The sequence below is a fragment of the Molossus molossus genome, unplaced genomic scaffold (assembly GCF_014108415.1).
Source record: "Molossus molossus isolate mMolMol1 unplaced genomic scaffold, mMolMol1.p scaffold_m16_p_9, whole genome shotgun sequence".
In the NCBI taxonomy this organism is placed as follows: domain Eukaryota; kingdom Metazoa; phylum Chordata; class Mammalia; order Chiroptera; family Molossidae; genus Molossus; species Molossus molossus.
Genome location: NW_023425403.1, coordinates 579,884 through 600,932, shown reverse-complemented (window position 1 = coordinate 600,932; position 21,049 = coordinate 579,884). Strand labels below are relative to the sequence as shown.

The following is a 21,049-nucleotide window of genomic DNA, read 5'->3' as shown; positions in this document are numbered from 1 at the left end:
GGAGCCTCCAGGTAGGGGCCAGGGCCACCAGGGCTACAAACCACTCGTGACAGGGTCTGGTTTTTTCTTTACACAAAGGACTACTCGGTTCACAAAATTAAGACCAAAATCAGCCCTTCTGGATTCTGAAGGAAGAGGTGATAACTTGGGAAACGCTGCTGCGCCTGAGACTAACACCCCAGCACACAAGCGCGTCAGCTGCAGCCCAGCCTTGCGGCCCCGGCTGCGTCGCACGCTGTCCCTCCCGATGGGAACCACATGCCAGGACTGGGTCACGCCCCGGACGGTCAGAGGGGCAAACCGAGGCCAGCCTTTCCCCACCATTCAGAACCCCAGACACTACCTCAAGTCTGGAGTGAGACTATTTGGGGTCTAATCTAGGAATTATATTTATTTTTTTAAAGTCCTGAGATAATACTAATGCATGGAGCCCCGGGACCTGGAATTGGTATAAAACAATTTAATGAAAATACAAAAATGAAACCAAAGAAATCTCCTGCACTTTGCACACCCACACAGTCTCTTCCCCACTGCCACAGCTACGTGGATTTCTCAGCCTCGGCCACAGCTACACTGATTCCTAAACCCAGGGTACAAACTGTGGCAGGAGCACTCGCAGACCCACGGCACTGACCACAAAGTCACTCACTGATGCAACAGTAACGAGCTGACGTAGCCACAGCCCTTGGCCCTCAGCTCTGCCCACACTCAACTTTCCTCACGCTGTGGGCCTCTCTGGGGCACACCCACTGCGATGAACGAGCGTGCGCAACTCTCACAAAGAAGGGAAAGTCCCACATTTCTGTTCCACTGGGACTGATACTCAAAGTAGTAAGGATGGGACCGTCCGAACGCAGGGTCCTGCTGCTGACCAGGCCCTGCTGGGTCGGCCTTTTACCTGTGGGCCAGGAGAGGCCGACGGAGGAGCTGGTGGCCGGAGTGGCCAGGAGTCGGGACACAGCGGGTGTGCCCCAGGCGGCATGTGAACACTCAGACACCGGACAGCAGCTGAGGTGTGCAGGCAACGGCACCGGGTGCCCACCCAGCCGTCCTACCTGCTGCTGAGACAGACCTTCGGGCATTGGGGTCAGGACGGCGTCCGGGTGCCTGCAGTCCACGTCGATGAACAAGCTCTGCTCTTCCTCCAGACCCGGTCTGGGATCTAAAGTCAAGACGCTCCGGTTTGACACGGAAACAGTGTCCCCACATCGAGCCCCGTAAAGACGCTGCCGAATCAAGGCTCTGGGAAGGCGTCTCGGGCCCCCATGATCACGCCCACCGTGATGACCGAGGGGGAACCCCACAAACCCCAGGAGTCATCCTCCCCACAAGAGGGCCGGTTTCTGAAAGTTTCAATCCTTGAAGTTTAACTTCAAAAGGTAGAGGGGTCCTGGGTATCTGGATGGTATCTCACTTTCGTCTATAAAACGTCACAGTCAGCCCTGGCGCGAGGCTCAGTTGGTTGGAGCATCGTCCTAGACACTGAAGGGTTGCGGGTTCGATTCCTGGTCAGGGCACATACCAGGGTTGGGGGTTGGATCCCCGGTTAAGGCGCGTGCAGGAGGCAACTGATGGACGACTGACTCTCTCCCCCTCCCGCTTCCTGTCTCTAAAATCAACAAACATATCCTCAGGCAAGGATTAAAGAATAATAATAAAAATAAACCATCACAACTGGAAACAAAGCATGATGGGCTGAGGCCAGCACTCAGGACCAGAGACTCTCGGGGGGCTTCCTGCCCGCCCGGCCATCTGCCTGCCCCACCTCCCGTCTGAAACAGCCAAGCTCCCAAACCAAAACTAAATTCTTCTTCACGGACTCGACACCACAAAAAGTCTGGACACCAGGAAAGCACGTGTGGGCCAAGTCCACGCCCTCCCCGAGCCCCGGGACCTGCCCAGCCCCGCCTCCCGCCCCCGTGGGATTCTGACGGCCTCTCCCGTCTCGCCACGGAGGCTGAAGGTTTCTCAGGCCCACATTTCCGAAGACCTAGTGTTGGCGCCACGACAGTCAGCCAGTCCCAGACCGAGCCCAGAGGTTCAGGTCCTTGCCAAGTACCGTCCGCAAACGCCGCACCTGCACCAGCACCAGCAGGACGAGCTCGGTGCAGGAACCAGGAGTGTGTTTCAGGACCAGTCGGTCCCCGGACCTCTGGATCGTCCGCTCTCAGCCCTTGGCGCCTGGCTTGCAACAGTCACTCCCGCGACAGCCACACTGGGCTCTCGGCACGGAGGGAGCTGACTCTCGGAGCTCGGCTCCGCCCCCTGGGGGCTGTGTCAGACCCCGAGGTTCCGGAGTCACCCCGAACCTCCCCTCGCAGCACAGAGGTGCCCAGGTTCCTGCTGACACGGCCCCTCAGCACCTGCCGCCAGCCGCGGGCAGCGCACCAACCAGGGAAGAAACCTCGGGGCGCGTCTCCCAGCTCTGTGCAGCCTGCGGGGAACCCCCACACCGAGCCCTGGATCCCGGGGACCAGGCCCTGGGGGTGGGGCGCCGACGCCCAGGGCTGGAGGGGACGATACCAGAGGTGCCATCTGGGACCTGGAAGATGCTCTCAACCTTCTGCTGCCTGTTGCCTGTGCCCTTGGGCAGGTGCGCACTGCTGGGCGCCTGCCCGGGCCTCAGGAGCCCCACCGGGGGGGGGGGGGCAGGGTGGCGGAGCCCGGGGGGGGGGGCAGGCTGGCGGAGCCCGGGGGGGGGGGCGCACGGCAGGTGCCGACCTTGAGGAATGAAGGACTTGGTCCGGATGAAGGAGCGGCCCCTCTTCACGGCGGCCCTGGTCCTCTCCAGCCCGTCCCGGGTGCCCTCCTTCGCGGCCTTCACGAGCTTCTGCATCTGCGGGGGGAGCAGAGCGTGAGGGGCGCCCCTGGCCAGTCCACCTGCTGCTTTTCGTTTATTCTGAAACGAGGCTGTCGAGGGGTCTGGTGTGAAAAGCTCCCTGATCGGGGCGCGTTTTCCTGGCTGTCGTGGGGGTGAGTGTGCTGGTTGGGGCTGTTTTCTAAGAGAAACTCGCTGAGCAGGGAGGGCTCCTTGACATGGTTACAGAAGTAGCTGCTACGTTTAAAGCCCAGCCCCTCCTACCTTTGCGGGAATCACGACAGACACGCGAAGCACCGTGGACCTTGGAGGGCACAGCACAGCCCACGGGGTACATGACACATCCCAGGGATGGGTAGAGCCGCCGCCCGCCCGCCCGCCCGGCAGCCCGGGCACTCCCGGCCCCCGCCTGAGCGCGTGGGGCCAAGCCCGGGGCTCCCAGCCCCCACCTGAGCGCGTGGGGCCCGGGGCTCCCAGCCCCGCCTGAGCACGTGGGGCCAAGCCCGGGGCTCCCAGCCCCCGCCTGAGCGCGTGGGGCCCGGGGCTCCCAGCCCCGCCTGAGCGCGTGGGGCCCGGGGCTTCCGGCCCACCCTGGGCACAGGTCGCCCGTGCCCACTGGAAGGGCAAGAAGGTGCTAAGAGACAGGAGACAGACGGACGGACGGACAGCGAGGGAGGACCGGACGGGCCTCCGCTCCTCTGCACACATCGGGGTCACAGAGACCACGCCCTCCGCACGGACCTCACTGACGTTGTCCCACCAGCCAGTCTCGGACTGGCCATCGAAGGCATTTTGGATTCTTTCCAGGGCTTACGTCTGGGGCACTGGTCACCGGACGCCCGTGTTTCCTCCAGAGGAAACCAGGTGATGGTCCAGTGCCTGTCAGAGTGACCTCAACCCTGGCCGCCCCGTCCCAGCAGATTCTGGTACCTCCCGGCTCATCTGCCCGCTGCCTTCCCTCCGCTCCGCCTGATCTCCCCGGCACCCAGGAGGGGACCCCCGGCTGCCAGCCCAAGTGCGGGGCGCTGGCCCCTGAATCATCGGGCGGCAGCTGCGCCTGCGGGTTCGGCCGGGGCTGGGGCTGGTCCGGGTGTGCCCTGTGCTCCCCATCCGCCTGGGAGCAGCTTCCAGTCGCATGGGGCACGGCCAGCCCATCTCTGCAGCCCTCGCTTCCCGGCCTCGGACGCCTTCCCGAAAATGTCCACCGAGACCTCGCTCGACCCAGTGAAACCCAGGTTAGGTCCCCGCGGGACCCACCTGATGCATCAGCCGCAGGCCCACTGTGCAGCCTCGTCAACACTGCCGCGGCCCGCGACCCTGCACCTCACCCCACCGGGCGTCCTGGGGAGCACACACCCCGAGCACACCTGAGACCGCCCTCTCTCACAGGCCCACCGCTGCCTCCCGCCCCGCACCCCTCCTGCTCCCCCGGACCTGCTGGCTACACCTCCTCTTCATCCTGACCCCGTCCTGGCTCAGTCTGAGGCCCACCCAGGTGAGGGGACACAGACGCTGGCCCGGGGAGCTGGCGGACGAGACCCTGGCTCCACGTTCGGCCAGTGAGAGTTGCCGGCCGGCCCTGCACTGGCCACCACACTGCTCACACTGCCCAGGTGCCCGCAGCCCCTCGGCCCTGCCGCTCCTGACCAGCCGCCTCTTCTCAAACTGCTGGACCTGGCTCCGGGTGGCTGTTCTGTGGGCAGCCTGGAAACCGCCAGACCCTGGATGCGCCCAGGGAGGGACCTGTGCCCAGACACTGCCACCTGTCGGAGTCTCTCTGCCCCTGACTTCGGGAACACTGTGCTCTGTCTTTCCCTGCTCGGAGCCCGGGGCGCAGGGCGATGGAGCAGAGGGGGCATCTCTGAGCAGACGTCTGCGTCCAGGAGGCACCGCCCAGCACACACACAGCTCCCGGGGCCCGGGAAGGAAGACCGAGGGGAAGAAGCATCACCTGACGGGCCTTTTAAAACACCTCTCAAGGGACCGGCCCTCAAACCATGTCCAAACCAGCAGCTCCCAAACCTCCGGCCTCAGGACCCCTTTCTGCTCGTGAAAATGACCAGGAGCCCCACAAGCTAATGTTTGCCTGGGATTTTTATGTTTGATTTATTTAGTTAGTTAGTTATTCATTTATTTATTTTCTTTATTGATTTCCAAATAGGAAGGAAGAAGGAAAGAAATTTAGAAACCGGGCCGCCTCCTGCACGCCCCCCACTGGGGATCAGGCCCACAGCCTGGGCGTGAGCCCTGACTGGGAATCGAACCCGCGACCTCGTGCTGCAGGGTCGATGCTCAACCCCTGAGCCACACTGGCCGGGCTGCCTGGATCTTATTTATCTGTATTTTCTGTGTGACAGGTTAAAGTTGAGAAAAGTTCTGAGCATTTTTAAGTACTATTCACGGTGAAGTAGTAATAAATCTATCAATATTATCTTAGTTAACACATTTATGAAAAATTACTGTATTTTCCAAAACAAAAATAACAGGTGTGTTCTCTGTGTTTTGGGCGACCTCTGGGGGTCTGGGTCGCAGACGCTGGAGTCTGCCTCCCGCCGGCTGTGTCACGCGGAGCCCTCCGCTCCCGCGTGAGAGAGAGAGAGAGAGAAAGGCAAGTCGCGGCTCAGATTGGCCGGACGTCGCTGAGTGTCTGGGGTCACCTGGAAACGCCCAGACCAGGGGTAGGGGATGTCTGGCCCTCGGGTGGCCACGAAATCAGTACCAGCTCACATCACAGCCTCACCAAGTGAGCCCGACCAAGCAGAGCAGGCTGGTTTTTAGGCTGATAATTCTGTACGGCCCGGGAATGACGTTATAAATATCCGAGGGGCCCTTGGCAAAGAGGTTCCCACCCCTGCCTGCATTAGCCCCGCTCTAAGAACCACCGTCCAGGACAGGGTGGATGGGGCCCCGCGTGTCTCGGTTCCCGATGCGGCTTGTGGACCAGCGGGTGGGGAGGGACCCATGCTACCTTCAGCTCCTGCTTCTCCTTTAGCTGCTGAATTTCTACTGCGCCCACCGTGCTGGCCACCAGCTCCCTCATCTTTCTCTCATAGTGCGCCTTTAACCGGGTCAGGTCGCGGGACAGCTGGGCACAGAGAGACACAATCTTTTCACAACATGCTCTTTGTGGTACTTTCGACAGTCATACATTGAAAGGGCTTGGGCAGCATCTGGTGAGTGGTTGCGGGCCCCTGGGAACCCTACACCCCACGCACGCGAGCCCCCCTTTCTCGGATGGAAACACGAGTTTGCAAAACGGCGTCAAGACCGATGTGATTTCAGGTGAGCCAGACAGGAGATTTTTCTGTGCCAACTGAACGCAAATGCACACAAAACATAAGCCCAATCCTTTCATTTTGAGGATATTGAAATGATAAAATATGTAAAACGTGTGTAAAAGTATTCCTGTATGTCATCACCAAAGCAAGACCCTTGAACTCAGACCGCAGGGAGGGTGGCGTAACTGGGGATGGCCGACTGGGACCTTTCAGTCCCCATACGGACGTCACTCCCTCTCCAGCTGGTGGGGACGCAGTCAAATCTCCCAGTGAGACCACAGTGTCATAGACACGCAAACGGGGCTCCCTGCTCCTCGTGTACATGTTCCCGTCAACCAGGACGTGAACACGGAGCCGTTTCTTGTGAACATTGGAGGCTGTGTCTCAGCCTCCACAGAAGGTGCGTGAGCTGACCTCTCGCAGATGTCAGCACACACCACCCCTTCGGACAACAGCCCCATGACACGGTCAAACCCGGGGCCTCCCTCAGATAATCTGCCTCAACCAGACACTCCCAGGTCCAGGGTCCACCCTCAGCCTCTGTGTTTATGGGCCTTCGGATCCGTGTCCCACACACGCCCGTCAAGGGTCAGGGGCAGCTTGGGGGTCCTGTCCGTCACATCACCTGTGACATGTTCACATCTCCGTTTGTGTTGGGAACCCAGCGCTCAACCACCGCAGGCCAGTGGGGTCGCACCGCATCCGGCAGACCGGTCCCACCTCAGGGTGCAGAGCAGACTGCGTGTACACAGTGCAAGTAACTCAGAGAACTGCCATTTACTTCCTTGACGCTCAAGGCAGCAAGATCTCCTGGGCCTGTGAGTGACTGAGTTACCATTTAAGTCCCCGCCGGCCACGCATCGTGTCTCTCCTCGAACCACCAGCTGCCTGGAAAAGCAGTTACGGAGACGTCGCGTGGCCCGCCCTCGTGGCCTGCGCCGTGGCCTGTGACGTGGCCCGTGCCGTGGCCTGCGCAGACACCGCACTCACCTGCTTCCGGTGGCTGCTGCGCAGGAAGGACCTGGGAACCCCGTTCCTGCCCTCGGTGTCGCTCTGCTCCTCGTAGCTCTCGAACTCGCTGGAACTCCAGCCGCCGTCCACGGAGCTGTTTCCACCCTCATCCCCGTTCTCGACGTCGTCGTAAATCATCTCGTCTGCGGCACAGAGACAGCAGAGTGAAACCCAGGGCGTGCGACTCCCTCGCCGTGGCTTCCTGGCTGGGCATTTCCCCGCGGGCTGGGGCGGACGCGGTGCAGAAAAGTGTGGGGGGGGGCATGCAGCCTCGGGGGGTCTGCCCCTCTGGAGGCGTCAGGGGGACGGGGTCGGCGGTGATGCCTGGGGCCTCACAAAGCTCCGACCCCCCTCCCCCTCAGCACCGAGGCCTCTGGGCTCCACAGAACCCACAACGACACCAGACGACTGTCGGCAGAGACTGTTGGAACAACGCAGGGGACAGAAACATCCTGGGCGGTGGGGGCGGAGTCCAACAGGAACACAGTGAAGCTCGTCGCACACAACCGTACACTTTGCTTTTGTGCTAAGAAGACTGTGAATGGCTGATGAAACTGTGAATAATCTACGGCTGCACTGAGATGGCCTCATCACGTCAGCCCTTCAGACCCAGGGAGGAACACGCTGAGGCTGGGACAAAGGCGTCCTGGGAGCGGGCACACCTGGGCGGCCAGACCCGTCCCGGGCAGGGGCCGACCGCAGACCTCTCTCCGTGTCCTGGCTCTGGAGGCCCCCCCATCACCCCTCTGCTGAGACACCTGCCTGGTCAGGTAAGTGACCAAAAATACGTCTCGAACTCACTTTCAGAGACGCGTTTGGTCTCCATTCGCGGTGTAGACCTAAGTAACTGCCCAGGAGCTTACGGATTCGTGCGCATTGGGGTTCACTTCCCCAGAGGGGGACCTGGGGGCCCGCCTGGGGGGAGAGCAGCCGAAGGTCTGATGGGGACCCTGCTGCAGATATGAGCACAGATATTTCCCGAATTTCGCCTTCACGAGGCTGCTTCCTTCTGCGTTTTAACCACGAACGGCCACTGAGTCTCCGTGGGTGCTGAGATGAGCTACACTTACACCCAGCACCTGTTCCTGGGGAAATGGAGCGAAGGAACCTGCGGTGTTAAAGGGTCCCTGACCCCTGCGAGGAGCTGGCGAGTTCAGAGGGCTCCTGCTGGACTTGACCTCCTGAGGGTTTGGGACATTAGGCTCAGGCCCTCGAGGGGTGGATTATACATTTATGCCCGTATCCCAGCATGGTTATTGGGCGTCCTCTCCTCCCATCTTGGGGACCCTGTGTGCCACGGAGGGACCATGTGCACCACGGAGGGACCGTGTGCGCCACGGAGGGGCAGTGCATGCCCGCAGGCTGTGGTCCTGGAGGGCCATCTGGCAGATCCACTGAGCAAATGACAAGACCGTGAGTCCCTGGAGATTGTTTCCTACGTCAGATACAGTCCATTTAAAGGACGTGTTTCATTTTCCAAGTGTTTCAGCTCGTCAACCGAAAGTTCACAGAATTCCCTCCTGGTTTTCCCGAATTTCTCCTGCGGTCCGGTCGTCCTGGCTGATCCCCAACCTGGCACCGTCTCTCCCTGAAGGATGGGGCTCTGCGTTCTTCCCCGAGACCAGCTCCTGCGCTTGGCGGGTCCTTCCCTGCTCCCCGTCTTCCACTCCTGGGCTCGGGTCCTGCTCCTTCCCCCCCCCCCCCCCCCCCGTTCCCTGGCTCCGCCCTTGTCACGTGCCGAGTGGGAGGCTGAGCTGATTCTTCTTCATTCTCCCCTTTTCTTAGCAGATGCCACAATCTCTATAATTCCTCAGTATTTTAAATCTGCCCCGTACATTTTGTTGTTGTTGTTGTTTTTCCTCTAATTTTTATTAATTTATTTTTGTTACAGATGTTTCTCCTTTTTCCCCACTAGACCCCTCCTCCTTACCCGGCCCCCCAGCCCCCCAGCACTGTTGTCTGTGTCCACTGGCTAGGCGCACAGGCATATAAGCTCTGTGGTTCATCTCCTCCACCCCCCGCCCCCTCTTCTGTCCGTCAGTCTGAACCGCACTCCTTTCTCTGTCTCTGGGTCTGTTTCGTTGCTCAGCTCACTTTGCTCATTATCTTCCACAAATACGTGAGGTCATGTGGTGTTTGTCCTTCTCTGACTGGCTCGTTTCGCTTAGGACGATGCTCTCCAGGTCCCTCCACACTGTCTCCGAGGATGAGAGATCTGCCTTCCTTGCCGCTGCATAGTACTCCCTGGAAGCTTTTATGCAACACTTTCATTATTATTCAAGTCAGAACATTTCCTCACGTCCATCCCTATGACATGAGTCGTAAGCTGTGTGATCTTCAGTTTTCAGACATTCGTGCTTGTTTTTCTGACTTTCTCGGGTTTTCGTCGAGGAATGAGGCCTGAAAACAGGCTTCCGCATTGGTGACCGTGGGCTTTACTACTGCGCAGTGTTCAGACGCCTCCTCTGCGTCTGGGAAACACGTCCCTCTGGAACTATTGGCCTCAGGACCTGTGTGCGTCTCTCGACCTGCTTCTCGTTCCTCCTGTCGCATTTCCCTCGATCTGCTCTAGGCCACGTCGCTGGGTCACGCGAGTTCGGGACGCGGACATCGCGGTCTCTGGGGTCTCTAATCACGCTCTAGTCGTCCTGGCCACATCTGCTCGGCGTCGGCTCGAGCTCCACCTGCTGGTGTCCAGTGTTCCGTGTGCTCACGTGGCTCCTATCGCCCGGCCCGGCTGCGCTCCGTGACCCGAGCTCAGAACTTCTCCTGGCAACTGGAGCCCACGCAGGGGTGTTGTCCGCACCAACACTGGACTAGTCCTGCCGTCTGTCTGTCTGCTGTTCACACGCTTCCTTGTTTCATGTTTCCTGCTGTCTACCAGGTGGAGTTTCGCTCTACTGATTCGGAAGTTCAATCGTCTTTTTCTGTTCTTTTAGTGGTAATTCATAAAATGCAGACCTGAACTATCATATAAAAAACGGGACCCAGCCCGGCCGGTGTGGCTCAGTGGCTGAGCGTCAACCCTGCACCGAGAGGTCGCTGGTTTGATTCCCGGTCAGGACACATGCCCAGGTGGTGGGCCTGATCCCCAGTGGGGGGCGTGCAGGAAGCCAGTCGATGTTCTCTCATCATGTTTCTCTCTCTCTCCCTCTCCCTTCCTCTCTCTAAAATCAATAAAGAAAATATTTTTTTTTTAAAAAAAGGTGTCCACACCCTTCTCCTGGAAACCGGCAGAGTGGGTCTGGGCTGGCCACACCCCTGCAGCCCCCAGCTCAGCTCCTGTGCGCTCTGCTCCGGAGGTCGCACGGCTGGTCCCCGCTCGCAGACGTGTCAGCCTGTGTGCTCGCTATTCTGCTCCCCATTCTGTTCAGCAGCCTGTCCTTGAACTACAACAGAAACTGTTTCTTTAGAGTCTGAGTGGAAAACCTCCCCGATCTCGTCTTCCTTAAGGAACTGCACTTCTGCTGCTGTGGAAATCTGGGTGGAAATGCCCGGTCCCCCAGAGCTCTTCGAATGCAACCCCCCTGTCTCCCAGCACGGGGCGTCTGCTCTTCCCTCCCAATCACAGTCCCTTCGGGGCAGCTGTGCCTCCTGCCCCGTGGCCACCTTCCCGTGGCCTCCTGCCCCGTGACCACCTTCCCCGTGGCCACCTTCCTGTGACCACCTTCCCCCTGGCCTCCTGTCCCATGGCCCCCTGCCCTGTGGCCACCTTCCCGTGGCCCACTGCCCCGTGGCCTCCTTCCCCGTGGCCTCCAGTCCAGGCAGGCCTGACGCTTGGCCTGCTTTGAAGTTTCTCGTTTCCTCGTCCATCAGACCTGCGCTGCTACTTCTCAGCCCCCGTGTTCCGGGCCTTTCCCTTCACTCTCCACACCCTCAGCTCTTTCTGCTTCTCTGGGTGACGCAGAGAGTGACCCTCTATCAAGTGCTGTAACATAAGCACACGCATGTGCCCAGCACACGGTACCACGCGACACTGAACCGTGCAGGGCACAGATGTGACACACAGGGCGGGGAGGGGTGCGCCGGCCCCGGTGGAGAGACCGCTGGACCATCGCCTACCCCACCGAGGCCGTCAAACCTGGCTCCGAGTCCGAGTTCTCTCTGGGCACGTCGTCGTATATGGCCTCCTCTGGGTCTGCAATGGAAGGAGGGAGGACTTAGAAACTGACGCAGACCAGGGAGTGCGATTCACACGGGACAGGCCGTGGTCTCCCAGGCACACGGCACGCAGCAGCGTCGGCACTGCCGAAGCACAGGCGTCATGCGCAGGGCAGGGCGGTGCCTCGCTCCGCGTGGACCGTTGTGAAACATCAGCTGGGAGCTGTCCTCTCAGGCCAGTTCCCCGGTCACTGTCTGTCCCGTCGCCTCTGTGTGGCTCTGACAACCGTCAATGCATGGAGTTAAGGCGTCCCCAACACCCAGAGACAAAGGGACGGCCCCCACCTGCTCGGTGAGGTGAGAAACCTCCCAGAGACCGATGACGGTGATGTCCGTCCCCGGCCACGTGCAAGCGTAGAAATGGTGACCCTGCGCCTTGGCCGTGCGGCTCAGCGGTTAGAGCATCGGCCTGTGCACTGAAGGGTCGAGGGTCCGATTCCGGTCAAGGGCACGTACCTCAGTTGGAGGGTCGATCCCCAGCCCTGATCGGGTCATGCAGGAGGCAACCAATCAACGGGTGTCTCTCTCATCAGTGTTTCTCTCTCTCCCTCTCTTCCCCTCTATCTAAAGTCCTTCGGGTGAGGATTAACAAAAATAACAAACAAAAATTAAGAACCATAAGGAACACATGTTACAAAGGGCCACAAAAAAAAAGAGGTCAATACAAGGGACTGTCTTCTGACCCCCAGACACTGTTACCCACCCCCGTGACAAGGGCAAATTCAGGAACAGCCTCAATAGTCTAACTACAGCTGCAGCCAGTACCTCTGCCCTGTTAGATGTCGGGGACTGGAGTCTACAAGCTTCCTTTCCAGCACAGTTATTCTAATTAACGGCCGTCTGCATATCAGAAGTGAGCAGGAAATTCAGGTAAGTTTACTTTGGAAGTGAAATCACTGCAGAGTAGCAGGGCAATCATTTAACCCTGTAATAACCCTGATTTCACAGCCCCACCCCATCCCCACAGAATCAGCTAATTACACTCTTTATTGGACAATGTTGGAATTAAAGCCAGAATGAATTATTCAGGGGTAATTTCCTCATTACACCCAAGATGGATGCAATCACACAGGAATTAGGGAGCCAGCAGGGAATAAAAGAGATAATCAGAAGAGCAATCTTCACTGTCTCTTTAAAAATTAAAACAGTAGCCCGGCTAGTGTGGCTCAGTGGACTGAGAGGTCCGGGTTTGGTTCCCGGTCAGGGCGCACGCCCGGGCTGCAGCTCGATCCCCAGCAGGGGGCGTGCAGGAGGCAGCCGGTCATGTTTCTCTCTCACACCGATGTTTCTATTCCTCTCTCCCTTCCTCTCTCTCTAAGAAATCAATTTAAAAAAATTAAAAAGTTAAAAAGTTAATCTAGCTAAAAACAGGGGCGCTCTCTAAACCACACGGGGCACAGGCCTGGCATCTGGGGTGCCTTCTGGTCAGTGGGTGCTGCACCCGGCCGTGCAAAGGCCCCGGATCTCAGGGAAGAGGCTTTCTCGGTGTCTCCGTGGTGACTGCTGGCTGCTGGTTGGGGCCAAAGCCTCAGCTCCCGAGTCCACAGCAGCCAAACAGAAACCAGCACCAGGAAGACGGGCCGGGACGCACGGCGCCGGGCGCAAAGGAAGCGAGCTGCCCAGCAGGCCAGGGGGATGGGCTGTGTCAGAACTTGTGGCCCCGATCCCGGGCACGAGGCTGATGGGCAGAGCCGGGCACCAGCAGCCCCGGCGGGTCTGCTGCTTACTGTCCATCCAGGCGGTGTTGGCGGGATCTGCCACCCAGCGGGCGAGGGCACTGTCTTCAGCGTGGACCCGATCCTCACTGCAGGAAAGCAAACAGAAAATCGCCACACTGACCATCCTTCGGTCAGAGTTGAGCGTCCCCAGAGCTCCCACACAGGCCGACGGCGTGTTTTCCAGAGGGGACCGCAGGCGGCAGTCAGACCTCAGGGCTCCAACATCTCCCGTCGTGAACAAGCCGCCCCCCAGCCCAACTGCCCTTTCCTGCCGACCCCTGTGCGATGCCTCAGCCTCTCCCGGGTGACAAACAGGAACGAAGGCACACGTCCAGGTCCGTCTACCACCGCTGACAGCTCAGGCAACTGTGCCGTGACTATTTTCGTGGGTTTCTGCTTTTGTGGTTGCTCACTATTATTATTAAATTTCACTTTTTACTGTACACTGCATTTCCTTTCTGTTAAATTTTTATTACATTTTACACCCTTTTTTAGTTTCAAAGTGTTCGTTTATAGATGAGACAGCACATTAGGCATGAACTGCACATGAGCTCCCCCCGCCCTGCCTTCACGGACGTGGGAAACAACGTCTCTGCAGGTGCCGGAGCTGGTGCAAGCCCTCGGGTGCCCGCCCGCCCCAGCCAGGTCCTCAGCGGGTCCGCGACCACATTGCACGCGGGTGTGAGCGGGTGTGGGGAGAGATTCACTACCGCCAAGAAGTAGAAACACACCACGTGTCCACCAGCGGATGAATAAACTGAGAAAAACAGGTGATATACACGCTGCAAAACAGTGTTCAGTCTCAAACAAGAAAATTCTCACACACGACACATGAAGGACCTGGGAGATTACCCACAAAGTAAAATGAACCGGTCTCGGTTGAAAATCACTGCTCTCACTATTTACAATAGCTAAGATCTGGAAACAGCCCAAATGTCCATCAGGAGACGAATGGATAAAAAAGCCGTGGTACATGTACACAATGGAGTACTATGCAGCTGTAAGAAAGAAAGATCTCTTATCCTTTGAGACGACGTGGAGGGACCTGGAGAGTATTATCCTAAGTGAAACAAGCCAAACAGAGAAAGACAAGTATCATCTGACCTCACTTATTTGTGGAATATAATGAACAGAACAGTCTGAGGAATGGGGTAGTCCCAGAGATGTGGAAGTGGGGTACAGACTGACAATCCCCAGAAGAGAGGGTGGTGGGGGAGAGATAAACCACAGGACTTATGTGTATGTGTGCATGAAGAGTGGACATGGACAACAAGGCTGGGGAGAGGGTGGGGAGGGACACGGAGGGGGAATCTGGGGGGTGGAAGGAGAAACGTCTGTAACAAAAATAAATTAATTAATTAAAAACAAACAAAAAAACTTATATGCATAGATGCATGACCAATGGACATAGACAACAATGCCGTGAGGGGCTGCGGGTATCAGGAGGGGTGTCAATGGGGGGAAAAGAGAAACATCTGTAACAAAAATAAATTGCTTAAAAAGGAAAAAAATAAAAAATCAATTCAAATCTAAAAAAAGAAAATCAGTGCTCTAAATGTATCTCATGCCACTGAATTTTACATGTAAAAATGGTTAAAATGACAAAGTTTATGTAGAGATTATTTACAATTGTAAAATGAATGATGCACATACCAAGAACTATAGAAGAGCACACGTTAAATAGCTGAAATGCACGGTGTGTGACTCTCTCAACAGAACTGCTCAAAAACAAACAAGCTCACCCGCCACGCACCGAGCCCATCTGCCACGCACTGAGCCCACCTGCCATGCACTGAGCCCACCCACCACGCACCGAGACCACCTGCCACGCACTGAGCCCACCCGCCACGCACTGAGCCCACCCGCCATGCACCAAGACCACCCACCATGTACTGAGTCCACCTGCCACGCACTGAGCCCACCCACCACGCACCAAGACCACCTGCCACGCACTGAGCCCACCCGCCACGCACTGAGCCCACCCGCCATGCACCAAGACCACCCACCATGTACTGAGTCCACCTGCCACGCACTGAGCCCACCCGCCATGCACCAAGACCACCCACCATGTACTGAGTCCACCTGCCACGCACTGAGCCCACCTGCCACGCACTGAGCCCAACTGCCACGCACTGAGACCACCTGCCATACTAGGAAGTACATGTTCTAAGACCTGGTAGTAGAAAGGGACACAGATATAATGCAGGTGTGCACTCAGCTCTGGAAGTACAAAAGAGGAAATTTTATAAAACACTTGAATTGGGTTTTAAGGGATGAGTAGGAGTTTGCCTGTGGAGAGGATTTTTCCTGAGTACACCAAGCAGATGAAATAACATTTGTGAAGGTAAGTGGTATAAAGAAAGGCCTATAACCAAATCAGCCTGGAGGGTTCTAGGCGAATTCTGGCTTAGACAAAGTTAAAAACGTGTCTGTTTCCACGGAAGGATCCTGAGAGCCTTCAGGATGCGAAGGCCCCCCAGGCGTCTCCAAGGAGACGGAGTGCACGCCTTCGGTCCTGTTTGGCTGTGGTCTCATTGCTTGCTTTCCACCGAGAATAACACGAGCGCCTCGCACAGCCCTGGTGCACAGTCTGGGCCCAGGGTGAGAGCGCAGAGTGTGTGAGAGACAGGGGGTGAGGAGCCGGCAGGGGCCGAGGCGGGGACGGGCCTGGGCAGTCAGCACCTCGGCGCACCTGGGCATCGCGGCACTCGGTGCTCCGGAGAACAGTTGTGACTCAGAACACCCCGTCACGTCCGCACACACACCTGTTTGCTGGGTCCTCAGAACTCAGAGAAGCGCACCGGCCGTCTTCTGCGGCATCCAGGGTTTCTGCTGAGAAAGGGACCAGTGTTACTCCGTGCGCGACGAAGTGTTGAGCAAGCTCATTTTCACCCTCAAAAGATTTCCTCCTTCGTGTCTTCACGACAGGCCTGCCTTGGCACAAAGATGATCAAGTGACAGGCTCGAAGCTTTCAGATAAAATGTCTTCCGGGGGGGATGACAGTCAGGAGTGATTCCAAAGGTCTTATGAAACAGCCAGACACAAAACAACACCCAAACCCATCAGGCTCCAGCTGAAATGAAACATCACACCCACCATTTCTTAAGTTTTCACGAGAAATTAGTTGTGATTTATTTCAAAGTGTGTCTACACGGCAACCTCAGAAGATTTTCAAGGGGGGATACCTAAGTTTGTGATATTTGACAACCAAACTTCACACATGCACACACTCACATACACAGCCACACACATACGTGCAGCACACACATCTTCCCACACCCACTCGTGCACACACACATTCCCACATGCACACTTGTGCACACACACATTTGTGCACACACACATGCACACTCGTGCACACACATTCATGCACACACATGCACACTCGTGCACACACTAGTGCACACACGCACACTCGTGCACGCACACACTCGTGCACACACACGCACTCGTGCATACACACACTCGTGCACACACATGCACACTCGTGCACACACACTCCTGCGCACACACGCACACCCCTGCACACACACTCTCGTGCACACACACACTCGTGTGCACACACACTCCTGCACGCACACACACACTCGTGCGCGCGCACACTCCTGCACACACACTTGTGCACACACACACTCCTGCACACACACTCCTGAGCGCGCACACTCCTGCACACACACACACTCGTGCGCGCGCACTCCTGCACACACACTTGTGCACACACACACTCCTGTACACACACACTCCTGAGCGCGCACACTCCTGCACACACACTTGTGCACACACATCCAGTGAGAGGCAGAGCTCACAACAAAGGCTTCAGTGCTCACTGACTGCCTGTTAATTGCTGTGCTGGCAACTCTGTGTCCAAAAACCCTTTTAGAAGGAATTTGTGCTAAGAACCACCTTGACCACTTCGGAAGGCTCGGCAGTTGACTTGGGTCCAGGAAGCTTGGAGATTTCACCTGCAGAAACGTCCCGGTCCCACTAAGTACCGAGGTGCCCGTTCGCAGGAGGGGTCCCAGGTGGTGCACCAGGAATCTCAGGGTGTTACCTCCTGGGTCCTCAAGGCCCCTGAACAGTTAGGCCCTTTCCACACATCGGGTCTCAGGAGAAAGGTGTTAGGGGAGACACAGAGCCTTCCGGACCCCTCAGCTCCCGTGAACGAAGACCCCAGCCAGACAGACTGACCCAAAGAGTCTGCCATTCACGAATCAGTGGGCGACGGGACAGCGCGCCCACATGTAACCAGTGTTTGGAGGAAGACATGATAGCTGCCCCCAAACACACAAGGCTTGGGAGCACCTGGTGGGCGGGGATGGGGCGAGTCCCAGGTCAGACTCTGCTTCCAGAACCCCCAGAGGAGCTCTGACTCCCCTCGACTGCGCACCCCCCTGGGGCCCACTCCCAGTGCCTGGGCAGACAGGTACCTTCGTCGTCCAGGGACACCGTGCGCATGATGACGGGGCTGGAGTAGGCGGGCAGGAGTGCGGGCAGGTTGGAGGGCACAGCGTAGCCGCAGGGCACGGGCACCGAGTACCCACTGGGCACGTGCGGGCTCACACTCTCCTCCTCGGCCTCAGGGTCGGGGGGCGGAGGCTGGTCTTCCTGGAAGGGCGTGATGTCGATGACGGAGTAGGGGTTGACTCTAGCTGGGACCCCGAGTTTAGTGGGTTCCACCGGCACCCCCATGTCTGCTGCTGTCCCGTCTTCTCCTGGAGGCAGACACCCTCATCAGGCCTGTGCTCCCCGGCAGCGGGGAGCCCCCGACTCCCCCACAGCACCAGGGCCCCTGAGGCTCCAGATCCCCGGGCCCGGACAGGGCATGCGGGCAGCACTGGCTTTGGGAGGTAAACTTTGGGGCAGGGGGGCACCCGCGGCCTGGCAGCTGCCGGGCACCTCGTCCCAGGGCGGGGGCACGTCAGCTGCTGGAAGGCGGGCCAGCTCCATGGGTTCCTGCTCCGGCCAGAGACACGCGAGGCCGGTCCGACCCGGCCGTGGGCGGTGAGTCAAGCGGCCAGTTCCCTTCCTGACACGGACCCAGAAACTCCTGCATTTGATTCACCCCAAGCAGCATCCCTTTGAAACATCCCGTGGTCTGTGGTGACACACGGATGAGGCTGTTCCACCAGAAACCAGGAACTTTGTCCCTCCAAACACTAAAGAAGGTGAGTGGGCGGGACTGGGAATCTGCAGACAGAGCAAGTGAGAGAAACTCGGCCCGTCCTGGCCGCGGCTCAGGGTGGGAGCGTCGTCCCCACACGCCAAGGTTGCGGGTTCAGTCTCCGGACTGGGCACATTCGAGAGGAAACCAATGAATCCATAAATAAGTGGAACGACAAATGGGCATGTCTCTGCCTCCCGCCCTCCCTCCCTCTGCCTAAAGTCAATAAAATTAAAACGAAAGAAATTCAGCCAAGTTCACTTCTGCTCACACCGCATCGCTCAGGACGCCCCTTCCTGGAGGGGTCCCAGCCGGCAGGGAGGGGAGGTGGGCGGCCGGGTCCCTGGGGGCCGCCTGGGACTCACCAGAGCTGACGGAGGCCGCGTCGGCTCCCACGGGACTGGCCGAGGGGGTGCCCGGGGCCCCTACATCTGCTGCTGGAAGCTCATCTCCACTGTCAAAATCAAACAGCTCTCCCTCCTCCTCGTTGTTGTTCGTGTCGCATTTCACTCCGTTTTCTACAGTGAAGACGACAGAGAGGACGGAGCTGACGTCTGTTACCAGCAGGGCTGCGTCCACATTCCTGAGCAGAGACCCACTGAGGAGGGGCGGGGGCACTGCCCTGTGACCAGCAGCCCGCAAGCTCTCAGGAGCCCTCTCACCGGGTGGGCTAGGCGGTCAGCGGCTTTGATTTCCTCTCATGGGAACTACAGGCACCGTGGGAAGAGGAAGGAGGGAGGAAAAGCACTTTCCACCCTGAGACACTTACACCGTGGACCTCAGAGCCCATGGACAGCTCAGGTCCCAACGCCGTGGACCCCGGAGCCCATGGAAGCTCAGGTCCCAGCGCCGTGGACCCCAGAGCCCGTGGACAGCTCAGGTCCCGACGCCGTGGACCCCGGAGCCCATGGAAGCTCAGGTCCCAGCGCCGTGGACCCCAGAGCCCGTGGACAGCTCAGGTCCCGACGCCGTGGACCCGTGGACCTCAGAGCCCGTGGAAGCTCAGGTCCCGACGCCGTGGACCCGTGGACCTCAGAGCCCGTGGAGAGCTCAGGTCCCGACGCCGTGGACCCGTGGACCTCAGAGCCCGTGGACAGCTCAGGTCCCGAAGCCGTGGACCCGTGGACCTCAGAGCCCGCGGACAGCTCAGGTCCCAACACCGTGGACCCCGGAGCCCGTGGAAGCTCAGGTCCCGACGCCGTGGACCCCAGAGCCCGTGGACAGCTCAGGTCCCAACGCCGTGGACCCCAGGGCCCGTGGAAGCTCAGGTCCCGACGCCGTGGGCCCCAGAGCCCATGGAAGCTCAGGTCCCGACGCCGTGGACCCCGGAGCCCGTGGAAGCTCAGATGCTAGCACAGTGCTGAACCGCTGTCGGGAGGACGCCTAAGGCCGTGGTTCCTGTCCCACGGATACGAGGACCCTACAGTGGCAGCTGGGCCACGAGCTCCCTGTCCCCCCGGGACAGTCCTGGCCAAGGCTGCCCCCCGGGGAGGGCAGGACCCCACAGCACAGAGTGGGAGCTCCCCCGCGAGCCATGTGGCTGTGACCCTGGACCCTTTGAGGGGGACTGTCTTTTTAATTTGTTTAGAAAAAAGTGCACACCTGAATTAAAATGTTGTAAAATGGCATTAAAATCTTCTATGTTGACCTGTATTTTGGGTATATTACACATAAAAGTACTGAGCCCTGGCCGGTTTGGCTCAGGGGTTAGAGCGTCGGCCCATGGACCAAAGAGTCACGGGTTCGATTCCGGTCAAGAGCACAAACCTTGGTGGTGGTTCGTCCCCGGCCCTGGTCAGGGTCGTGCAGGAGGCAACGAGTGGATGTGTCTCTCACGTTGATGTTTCTCTCTCCCTCCCACTCTCTCCATAAATGGAAAAATATCCTCGGGTGAAGATTTTTAGAAAATGACTTAAAGATTATACCAGCATTCTCTTTGGAAAGGAGCGGGTGGAGGGTCAGAAGACACGGCCCTCCAGTGTGACACAGTCGGCTGGAGAACAGCAAACATGTTGCCTGTTGTTTCCGTGGATGGTAAACAGGTGGAAAGTACGGGGGGGGGGGGGGTACGTCTGTCCAGGGGATGCACCTGCCACCGTGATCCAGTGAAAAAGTCACCGTCAAGCACCACCCAGCCCTGATCCTCCCACCGACGGCCATGGGGTGATGCGTGCTCGGTGCCCAGCGCCCGGGCCCACCGGACGGAGGGGGAGAAGGGAGGGGCCGGGCGGGAGTCCAGCAGACCCGACACCAGCGTGAGAGAGCGCGGGGGGGGGGGGGGGCACCTGTGCCCTTGGCAAGGGCACGATCTTCCCCCGGGGCGGTTCCTGGGCCGAGAGGCGAGTGGGGGCGAACAGTTAACCTTCAGGGTCAGAGCGGGGGCTTCCCAGGGAGGGAAGTCAGATGGGCGTCTACCTGTCTGAGAACCTCCTTCCCGGGGCCTCATTGGTCCGGGAGGCCTCTGGCGGTCGGTCCAAACGAGAAAACCATCTCACATGTGAGGCATTCACCTCTCCTGGAATCAGTGACACATTCTAACAGGGTGTTTGGAAGGAAACAGACTTTTCTTGTCCCCAGTGATGAAGGGCTGGAAAGAAGGGGGCAGAGTCCGGCTGCCTCTGCCTTTGGGGGTGGTCCCGGGGCCCAGGACAGCCACAGCTTCCCGTCGGGGCACACGCAGGGCACCAAGGGGTATTCACGAACACGTCCTACCTAGTTCTCAAGTGCTTTCAAGTAATAGTGACAAGTACTGAAATGGAATCAGAGAAGGGCGTTTGCACCACACAGTTCTGACAGCTGTCAGCGGGCGGACAGCTGCCAGCATCTCAGAGCCTCGCTCGCGTCTGTGTGTCCTGGTCTCAGACGCTCGGGACGTGGTGCGTAGTCTCACAATGCTTCACT

General features: G+C 58.5%; 1 protein-coding gene across 3 annotated transcripts in view; it reads right to left on the bottom strand.

Moving 5' to 3' along the window:
* ARHGEF10 (Rho guanine nucleotide exchange factor 10) overlaps window positions 1-21,049 on the bottom strand; it is a 72,539-nt gene that overhangs the window by 37,710 nt on the left and 13,780 nt on the right. For 2 of the 3 annotated variants that reach the window (XM_036250234.1, XM_036250235.1), the window contains exons 3-10: window positions 18,514-18,666; window positions 17,415-17,699; window positions 15,752-15,818; window positions 12,996-13,072; window positions 11,189-11,245; window positions 7,087-7,250; window positions 2,722-2,836; window positions 1,056-1,162 (exon numbers count right to left, since the gene is read on the bottom strand). In XM_036250234.1, coding sequence (XP_036106127.1) covers window positions 1,056-1,162; window positions 2,722-2,836; window positions 7,087-7,250; window positions 11,189-11,245; window positions 12,996-13,072; window positions 15,752-15,818; window positions 17,415-17,699; window positions 18,514-18,666 — 1,025 coding nt within the window. Of the gene's footprint in view, window positions 1-1,055; window positions 1,163-2,721; window positions 2,837-5,786; window positions 5,904-7,086; window positions 7,251-11,188; window positions 11,246-12,995; window positions 13,073-15,751; window positions 15,819-17,414; window positions 17,700-18,513; window positions 18,667-21,049 lie in introns of all 3 variants that reach the window. The other variant, XM_036250233.1, reaches the window with a different exon arrangement.